The 11454-nt window shown below is 33.3% G+C and overlaps 1 protein-coding gene across 1 annotated transcript; it reads left to right on the forward strand.

Annotated features, from left to right (window-relative positions):
- The first annotated feature begins 3906 nt into the window (after window positions 1–3906).
- On the forward strand, window positions 3907–4419 carry LOC132544638 (uncharacterized). Its single transcript, XM_060208259.1, has one exon. The coding sequence runs from the start codon at window positions 3907–3909 to the stop codon at window positions 4417–4419; it is 513 nt and encodes a 170-aa protein (XP_060064242.1).
- Window positions 4420–11454: the final 7035 nt, after the last annotated feature.

Here is an 11454-nt window from a genome sequence, read left to right on the forward strand (position 1 = left end):
AGGGCGTTTTTGACTGTATACAGCCTATATGGTTGGTTTAAGATCAGTATATGGTTGTTTATGTAGTCTGTCACAGATTTAGGGCGTTTTTGACTGTATACAGCCTATATGGTTGGTTTAACATCAGTATATGGTAGCTTATGTAGTCTGTAACAGATTTAGGGCGTTTTCGACTGTCCTGTTAGCTTTCCCACTACTAGCGTTTTCAACGGTATCCTGGAATTCACAGAAATATTATCAGTCTCTTGAAATTTGACCTAGACATGTTTTGAAGTCATGTGTAACTTAAGACATTTTTGAACAGTGAGTTTAAGCTCACGATTGGTTTTTCTGAACACTCAATCCATGACACATACTTCTGCAGAGAATATGAAAGCATCATCAGGAAGACGAACGGAATGTTTTTGATATATCATGCTACTACAACTAGTTACTCATTCAGTGTTTATAGAACAGGTTGTGAAGGATAATGTGAGTTCAGAGATGTTTGCATTGTATGTATTTGGAAACGCAGTCGACTTGCCCAGAACATGTAATGAAAAGTCTAAGTCATAAAAACGTTTTTGGGCTCGTAAACCAATTACTGAAATCAGTTTTTTGCTTTGGCTAAACATATTTCTATGGTTACTTTACTTGATCAAATCCAGTTTTTTTTGTTATTATTTGATTTCAAATTGAAACTAGAGAATGGATAGTGCATAACATTGTTCACAAAAGACTTGTCGATAGAGCTGTTCGAAAGCCTTCTCATGCAAGACAAAGTCCTTGATTATGTCTTGGTTCAAGCCTCTGTATGATGCTGACCCATATACAATTGAACAGTTGGATCGAAAGTGTTGGTTAAAGCCGTAAAAGTATTGACGGTTTCTTCCACAATCTGTGTGGGATATAACTTGTCAGATGTTTAATGTCTTGGTGTACTTTTTTACCACATTTAATGCTTGGAATGAAGGTCAGATTTAAGTAAAATGTTTCCTCAAGAAAGTTAGTTTGATTGATAATTTGTATAAAGTTACAATTCAGAGTAGGGCTTGGATCACTATGTTGCTTCCTCCTCTGACAGAGCTTCATATACACAGTTTTAAATTTTGAGAATTTAAAACTATCTATATGAGGGGAGTTTTAGTTTGTTCCGACATTGTTACAATGGTCGTTGTGTGCATATTTCATGACCTGCAGTTGATAGAAAATCATCGACAAACAGAGATCCCTGTGTTGATTGGCTTAGGAAAAAGCTGCATCCACACACCTGTTTTCTCAAAAACACTTTAAATGTTCACATACATGTGTAATAGATGTAAAACACCTTGGCTACTTTGCTCATCATTTTTATTAAGACTCTGATGAGAAGAAATACATTTAAATGTAACAATATCATCGCGTACACATTATACATCAACACTAAATACTCACATATGACAAACATTTTCCACAGTTTGTGTGATTAAAGAATTTATATTTTATAGTAGTATACTTATCAACGAGAAGAAAATGTTTCACAATGCTTATAGAAAATTTTGACTCCGTCAAAAAATCATCATAGTAGCGACGACTACGATTATGCAATATGATCTCTGAATCATCTTTTTCTACTACAATACTTTAGATATCTTTCTCAAATTCCACCACTGGAATTTAGCTCAAAGTTGCCAGGAATTATCCAGTTGGTCCAAATGTGGTTGCGTTTAGTTTGGTCTGAAATCTAATATGGCAACAATGGTCATCAAACTTAAAACATAAATCAATTTTCTTCAGTTCCAAAGGTGCCATGGAGCTGAAAATTAGTGGTTATGTCGAGGAACTGAAATTCGCTTAGTTTTGTTATTTGTCACCTTTGCTGTTTAAATTTGGAATTGGTGCTTTATAGGTCTAAATAGTCAGATGATCGTTATGACCCATTGACCTGTGTTGATCTAATACTGCCATATGTTGTTTGCCGTATATACGATGTATTTTTAATCATCGAATCTCATGTATATACTTTGCTAATCTGTTTCATTTTATGGGAGCTTTGCTGACAAATGTTTCTAATATATATATGTGTAAAGCACGATGATTGAACAACAGACAACCAAATGAAAAGCGCCTTTCAATATAAATTTGTACAGTAAAACCAGATATGTAAATTAAACTCCAATATAAAACTGTTTCGTCCATCTAGGACTCGTGAGTGATGCTACATCATACAGTTGTTTCGTCCATCTAGGACTCGTGAGTGATGCTACACCATACAGCTGTTTCGTCCTTCTAGGACTCGTGAGTGATGCTACATCATACAGTTGTTTCGTCCTTCTAGGACTGGTGAGTGATGCTACACCATACAGCTGTTTCGTCCTTCTAAGACTTATGAGTGATGCTACATCATACAGCTGTTTCGCCGTTCTAGGACTCGTCACTGATGCTAAAGGCCTAAATTTTTAAACCTAGACGGCGACTGAAGAAAATTCAAAGTTATTAACAAACATCTCAAAATTAAGATGGGGAAGTGCACCTGTCCCATATTTCGATAATTTCATTTATTTAGTTATAACAAAAGACCGACAGGTACACGTGTATATTCTGAAGCATTCTATTTTTCGAACGAATTAAAATGTAGACGGATTTTAATATACCTATTCGCCTTGATTTTGACGTATCCTTGTGTATATTCGTTGTCGATTTTATCGCTAAATTTAATTATAAACACATGAAATAATAATTACCTAATATCTTTCATAGGAACATGCCCTATAGACATGTTCTAATACATAATATCTGCACAGTTACCAAAGTACGATGCCATTTATAGACAAGAATGACACCTGTAAATCTTATATCTACAAATAGATCCCCAAGGACATACAAAACACGCATGTCTTTAACACTACTAGGGCAAAATGAATGGTCATAATAGATTTAAAGTCAGACATTTGACGGGTTTAGATAGGATAGACTAGACACCAATGTAACCTTTGGCTTCTTCCATGAAGGCCTAGACAAAATAATTTACTGTTAAACATTTGCTGCGATATATACTAAAAATAGATATGTTTTATCACATGCTCTTTGAGTATTCAGGCGTTAGAGACTTATCTTTTGTGTGATTTGTTAATTAAGTTCTTAAAGGAAATACAATTATTTTCGAATTCATTAACTGGACATTACATTTATATCAATTGTAATTGCCGACGTTTGCACGATGCCCATACAAACAGAGAATATTAAACAAATAAGCTGTATTGATATTAATATGGAATACCGGGTGTTCTTTTACAAGTAGTTGGAATAAGGCGCTCTAAAGTTTGGTTAACCATGCTGTAGACTTCTTTACCGTATCGATATTTCTCTGTATTTTCCTTGTGGTCAATACAGTACTAGTGTTCCAAGGGTCGTGTATATAATTTGAAAAGCTACTTAGTTGCTTCAAAGGTACTACAGACATAGTACAAACATTTAAATTATCACGGCCCTTTCTATTCGTAACTGATCCGAGGTGATTATACAAAAAGTTGACCGCGGGGGAGGAGTCTGTAACTAAAGAAAACAATTCAACTGACTAATTATAATCTCAACACCGGGTTTGTGTATGACGACTGACAGGTACCTATTTAATTAATGGTCGTATGCTTTTGACAGGTACGGGGCGCACTATCCCCGTAGTGTGCATTGATCCATGTAACACCGTTGAATTATAATTAAACTATATGATTGACGTCACTGTAATATGTGTGTAAGGTTCAATACTTCGAAACCATTCAATGACACGGTAGGTTCACTGTCTTCGTTTACCAAATATGATTTATTTATGTAGGTATATACACACCGTGTTATCCGTTACATGCCAACCTAGGACAGACTGACAATGCATGGATCTGCATAGATAGGTCGGTACAAACATGTTCAAGACTCTTCTGCCATTGTATCACAATGGCCGAACTCATAGACTTGGATATATGTTCTAGCCCTCAGGGGGAAGTTGTAAAAGTTACCAGTAATCCCCGAGCAAATCTTATGTTCTATTTACACTGTATCAGTAACGTTTTGGATTTAAGCGAACATCCTGCCGACATAACCAAATTAAGAGATTACGAAAACTTTCATCTTCTATCCGACGATGAAGTTGATGACCTTATTATTCTTTCTGTGCAATTTTACCCAGCGATACTTATAGACAAATGTATCATATTAAATGATGCGAAATGTGGGAAATACGAAAACAGGTATGTGGATCTTCCAGATGCCCACATGGAGTACCCGGTAGTGGAGACCATGACGATTGGTGGGGTCGAGTACCAGGTTATGCGTGCTATGTACTTCACAGTAACTTTCATAGAGGAATATTACTACATGCCAATGTGTCATTTCAATGATAGACTAGACAGGCTAAAATCGGCTGCACGACGTTACAACGGCACTGACACATGTTGTGCGATCCTTTGATGTCACTTCGGTAATATTTTATGTTATGCCTCAATGTGAGTTCATTAAGGTGGATCTTATTGTATTTCTTGTTATGAGCAAGTAATCGACATGGTAAAGATGTGATTTTTTTGGGGGGATGCAAAGTAACTTAAATGACAAAATTCTACACATGTGTCTGGATAGTACCAACAAAGTCACGGAAAATTGACAGAGTAAAAAGGATGTTTAATTATAGACTCGATTTATTTAATCTATGTTTGTAAAAGGAATTTTAGCAATCACTGAATTAAAGAAACACGACACAGAGGAACTTTAATGTCAACATTAACACTTTAAACAGAATCAACATTTCCATGTGGACATTTAAAAATGTTTAGTGGCCAAGAACCAACAGCAGTAAATAACAGTGGTGTGTGGAAACCATGCTACCATACATGCTTAATAAACAAGTGGCAACCATTTCCAATAGGGCCGGATCTGACAACGTAGTAACATGGAGTCAATCTCTTAGATACATGTAATATCATATGTTGTTGTTCGTAATTGTTTTTTGTATTTTGAATTTGTTGCTAATTCACACTGCTTGTATTTATGTATTGTTAATTACCTGTATATGTCTTTGTCTGCAGTGACAGGATAGTAAATGTACCCATAACCTTGTGATAGTTACGACAGAAATACCTCATCATAATTTATAGTAGCGGTTGTTTACTGGTAGATGTTGTATAGAATTAAATATCTCCACTTAGCCGTATTGATGTAATACTGATATTACTGATTCTATTGTTTTCTCTTTGTGTATTTATGCTGTCATGCTTCGTTACGACAAATACCTGGTATTGAGCATTAGATTCTGGTAATTGAAATTTTATCAGTATTATATCATGCAGTTTATAGAAATCATCATAATACATTTCACATTAACAGCTTTGCCAAGAGCTTATCTACCAATATACAATATCAAGTAATTCAAGGAAAAAATCAATTGATCGAATAAGGATATAGCCATGCGTATTTTACTGGTGACAAAGACATTTTTTTAAAATAATTGTTAATAAAAGGTCATTGAAACATCCTGTTTGTATATACGTTATAGCAGTATTCACTTATCTATTTGATTTTACATGCTGCATTATAAATGCTTCCTTAATCTCCACTAGTTTCAACTACATAAATTCATCCTTTCTGTAATTTGTTTAAAATAGAAAAGGGATTTTGGAAATTAATTGCATATCGAACATTCAGCATTATATAACTCGTTATTAAATGTGTTGATCGTCATCACAACAAACGATTTAAAAAGCATTAGGGTTATGGCCATTGGAATGTAATGTTACAGTTCTCTTCTTATCGTCAACGATTTAAAAAGCATTAGGGTTATGGCCATTGGAATGTAATGTTACAGTTCTCTTCTTATCGTCAAAAAGTCTATCAGTGAGAAAGATGAAATTGGTATTTCAAAACTGGTTTACGTAAATAGTCCATGTTACCATTAATGATACTATTTAGTATTACACAACCAAATTGATGCTTTCAATGGGATAAGACATGTGAAATTATTCTCTCGTTATTGTCAAAATCTCTTTCTGCGGGAAAGATTTATTGCAAATTCAAAAATGGCATGCTAATAATCATTCTTAGTTAATCCAAAACAAAATGTAACACTTTTTGATTTTATCATGATATACCGTTACCATTGTCGTTGTATCTTCACGGTAGACTGTTATGCGACGTCGAACTCCAGAATCAGTATAAATAATAAAGTATATGTTCTGAGTTCTCATATTATCATCTACTGATGATGATGCAATTGTCATGGAAATATTTACTTTTTAAATATATATCCTTTTGTATTTGTATGATTGATTGTCGATGTTTATTTAACGATTTATTAACACTACAATCTTTTAAGCGTTCTATGTCTTGTTAGTGATTTCACACTTACTTTTAGTAATCTAATTATAAATCGCTAACACAAAATAGGAAATAGATTATGTTTTTTAAACTAATATAAAAATATGTGTAAGTTTCATAGTATTGCTCTAGTCAGAATGCACGAACCCAATGATATCAACCATATTTAATGTTTTCTGTTTATTGTTTTTTTACATTAATATCACGTTCATTTATTCATTCAGTCATTTTTTAATCAAAGGAAAATAAATCAGTTCCTAGAATGTACTGCCGGAGAAATTTAGCTGTTGATTTCAAACGACTGTATGTTATCTAATGATATGTGAGGATCATCATTGTTTATGTACTTCAAGTATGTAGATTATATTAAGAGAATCACTGAAAGGTTCCAGAGTGCTTACACGTATATATCATATATATGCGGTAATAAAAGGATTTTTTTAACATATTGCCTCGCCTAATATTAATTATGAAATGTCACTTTCGTCTGATCTAAAGATAAGATTAGGATTTAAATTGTTTAAAAGACACAGTTGGTACAGGCTGGACTAACGACAGCACTATTGTTTTGAAACTAATTAACCGTAATTATCTTAATTTAGATTAAGTATAAATGTTAAGGATATTCTGTGCAAATTGCTTGTTATATGTGTGTTTGTTGGGTTGCTATACCACGTCATCAATGAAAGACCTATTGAAATTATTTCAACACCTTACCCGGTAAACAAACCCACACTAACCTACATAGTGCGAATGAATAGAACCATTCTGTGAACATATTTAATCGTTGGAAAAATTATTGGCGACTTGAATATATCAAAGAGGTTTGTCGGTCAACATATTATTCTTAAAGAAAGTTATAGAAATGCTTCCCTAGGTACTTGTTTGATAATCTATATGAGAGAACTGCTAGTACAATAGAATCTATTTACTCGTGTTTTATTAATAAAGTCCTTTCTTGTTAACGGTATTAAGCTATTTTCACAACAGAATGTATGGTTCTCCGACAAAGGTCGATTCCGCTCGCATCTGTTTTACATAATCTCGAAAATAAGAATCATCATCTCAATACAATTAATTTTGGAAGCTCATTTGCATCTTACGGCACAGCTGATAGCGACAGATATTGATATTGAATCATTTGTGTTTCTAAAATAAAGCACTGATCTTGAAACGCCCAAGCTTATAACAGAATATGTTTTTATATTATTTTCATTTTAAAACTAAATTATCACAATTTCACAGTGTATTTTTCTCTATTAGTTGTCATCGGAATTCAATTATCAGTGCAAAAATTTAAGGCATTGATTTGTGGAATACTGCACCGTGTTCTTTTTAAAATTACGTATCTTCTACAAATACAGAAGTTGATAACGATATGAATATAGACTGTAATGTATATGTACTATGTTTCAGATAGACTATTCACTATACACAAGTTTCTACGTGGAGAATTAGACACGAGTACATTACTATCAAATATATGTACTGTTGACAATGATTGCATCATTAACACCAGGCTAAATCTGAAGTTTATCTACAATTATAGATATTTAAATCCTTTGATGTCGAGTTTGTCTTTGCTCATGTTACACTCAGCATTCAATAAACTACCCGTCATATACTCTACAAAACAACCATGACGAGATTGAATATTTGCATGTGTAGGTACATTTAAATTACAAGGACTTTTATATAGACAAACGATCCATTCATTGCTGCCTTAAGAATATTCTTATAAGTGTCTAACATTACACGATCTACATTTCTTTGCAGGTCTGATAACCAGTATACGCAAGTTAACAAATTGTGTATAGATTAAGAATGATTTGTAAAATGTACATGAATCATGCAAATTTAAGAGAGCAGAGTAAGCTTACCATTTTTAAATACTTATTCATTTATTCAAATGTACATATCTAAATATCATGAGATCATTAAACCTGAAGTGTATATGAAGTATAATTTGAAATCTTGAATCAAAATATAGTTTTAAACAGAACATCCGTTTGTATGTAAAACTCCTTTTTTGCGGCTTTGCACATGTAAGCTAACTATTAATGTTATAATCATCAAATTTCGGTTTACGTCATCGGTTCATAAAATTGATACAAACATTAACCTAAACACAAAAATAAACAAAGGTAACACACCCCTTAGTGTGTAGTACATCTGTCAAGCTATCGTGAGTTTGGTTAACACATATTTTTTGGCTTCATATATGATAACGCAGGAGCACAAAACACCGTCGCCTTTAAACAAAAATGGCTTCCAGTACTTACTCCGATTTTCTCGTACACAGCATGCCATTAATATCTTTCCTTTGACTTAAGTTTGCTTATTTTGTAATTCAAATTACTCTTTTTAAGATGGAATAATGTTCATGTTATGTTATTTTGCGGTTTTATGTAATTTTTCAAAATAAAATAACCAATATCTAGTTCATTTACTTAACCATAACTTCGAAAAAAGGAAACTAATCAATGGCCGCATTGATAATTACAGTCAAACGCGAATGTTTGTACAAAGTATAGCAAAGTCAAACGTTAGTTTTTGTACAAAGTTTTGCAAAGTCAAGCGTGAGTTGTTGTACAAAGTATAGCAAAGTCAAACGTGAGTTTTTGTACAAAGTATAGCAAAGTCAAGCGTGAGTTTTTGTACAAAGTATAGCAAAGACAAGCGTGAGTTTTTGTACAAAGTTTTGCAAAGTCAACAAAGTATAGCAAAGTCAAACGTGAGTTTTTGTACAAAGTTTTGCAAAGTCAAGCGTGAGTTTTTGTACAAAGTATAGCAAAGTCAAGCGTGAGTTTTTGTACAAAGTATAGCAAAGACAAGCGTGAGTTTTTGTACAAAGTATAGCAAAGTCAAATGTTATTTTTTGTACAAAGTATAGCAAAGACAAGCGTGAGTTTCTGTACAAAGTATAGCAAACTACTAAAAATTCGCATTTAAATTTACTACTTTGACATTTTCCCTCAGTGATTAATATTTTTAGCTCTTATATGATCTTTTTGTTATAATTACAAAAATGAATAACCTGGTCTCCAGTATGAAAATAACTTCATTCATGTTCAATATGAACAAGTAGTAAAGGACAAGTAAGAGCGTTACATATTGAATTATGGTTATAAGTTTTGTATCGGAGATACCTCGAAGATGTAGGGTAATCATGATTTTCCTTTATATCATGTAATATCGTAGGATAGAATCACAACACCTTAAGAAGTTAATAGATCACTTTGGTAACACTGATTTTACAAAGATGAAAGAAAGGAAAACGTGTCAACGTTACATTGATTAGGGTTATTATCACAAAAAGCTATTAGTATGACTTGAACCGGTTTTCCTATAGCCGATCGCGATAAGCATCAGAAAATTGACTGTCTGTGACGGATCAACGATCACCGTCAATTTGATCTCCAAATTGATTAACGTCCTTAGTGATCTTAATAGAAAGGAAAGAAGACACGATGATATATCAGATGTTTGTTATAAGCTTACATATACCTACTAAAACCTCCTGTTTGGCTCATGCCATCAGGACCATTCAACATGGGTCATTTCAAGAAAGGGATTGGGGCTTTAGTCAAGTCCCAACTCTACCCAGCAGGAACAATAGAGGACAGCATGAACTTGTTGCCTGTTGTGTATTTTATCCAAACCTAAAATTTAGATAAAAGCTTAATTTCGATTTATATTAGGATATGACTTATGTTTGAGATTACTTGATGGCAATAAGCAGCGGTTAAATATCCTAATTCTTCCTGATATATCGTGTAATGATGGTATTCACTGCATTGTACCACAGTCTCACTAATTCTGTTGATAGAGCCTGGGATATGTGAACATGTCCTGAAACGTAATCACATGGATAATATGGCTAATAGATACTGTAAATAAAAAATAGGAAATTTTGAATATCACAACGTCAAAAGCGTTCGTATCCACTACCTCAGTTTATTTCATAATAACGTTTTTTATGATAGAATTTCGTAATGTCCTGTCAGGGCCTCCTTGAAGATCTATCACAATATACCAATTTGATACTATAAGAACTACATTTGTTGACAAAAATCAAAAGACAGTCGAAATGTATTCACTGATTGTCAATCGATAAATAGACGAACGAAATTCACCGATCGGCCCATCTGTAAATAAAGGAGAGAAATTCAATAAAAAATCAATCGATAAATAGCCGAAAGGCATATCGGTAAATAGAGTAACGAAATTCACTGAACGGTCAGTTGATAAATAGAGGAAAGAGAATATCTGAAAGGTCAATGGATAAAAGTCGCATACAATTCATTGACTGGTCAGTTAATAATGAGAGACACCAAATTCACTGATTCACTAAACAGAAAATCGATAAATAACAAACAACATTTCACTAAATAGTCGATCGATATGCGATCAAATGAAATTCACTGAGTGGTCAATCGATAAATAAAGGAATGAAACTTAATGGATGATCAGTTGGTAAATAGAGGAAAGAAACTTAATGGATGGTCAGTCGGTAAATAGAGGAAAGAAATTTAATGGATGGTCAGTTGGTAAATAGAGGAAAGAAATTCACTGAAAGGCCAATCGATAAATGGAGGAATGAAATTAAATGGATGGTCAGTCAAAAGATAGAGGAAAGAAATTCACTGAACGGTCAATATATAAATAGCCCTACGGAATTCATTAAAAGGTCAATCGATAATTAGCCTAACGAAATTCAATGAATGGTAAGTAGATACATAAAGGAACAACTTTCAATGAAAAGTCAATCAATCAATAGCATAATGAAATTAACTGAAAGGTTATTCTATTACTAGTCAAAACAAATTCACAAAACGGTAGATTAAATGGCAGCCGAAATTCACCGAAACGTCAATCGATAAATAGAGGAATATTAAGTAGATTAAGAGTCTAATGAAATTCAATAAACGGTCAGTAGATGAAAGGAGGATTGCAATTGAAAAAAAGTCGCTACAAATTCACTGAAAGCTCGATCTGTTAAACGACGACCGAAATTCAGTGAAAGGTCAATCAGTTAAAAGACGAACGGAATTCATTGAACGGTCAGTTGATAAATAGAGGAAAGAGAGTATCTGAAAGGTCAATGGATAAAAGTCGCATACAATTCATTGACTGGTC

Source organism: Ylistrum balloti, unplaced genomic scaffold, assembly GCF_031769215.1.
Source record: "Ylistrum balloti isolate Yb309-2 unplaced genomic scaffold, AGI_CSIRO_Ybal_v1 Utg369806, whole genome shotgun sequence".
Classification (NCBI taxonomy): domain Eukaryota; kingdom Metazoa; phylum Mollusca; class Bivalvia; order Pectinida; family Pectinidae; genus Ylistrum; species Ylistrum balloti.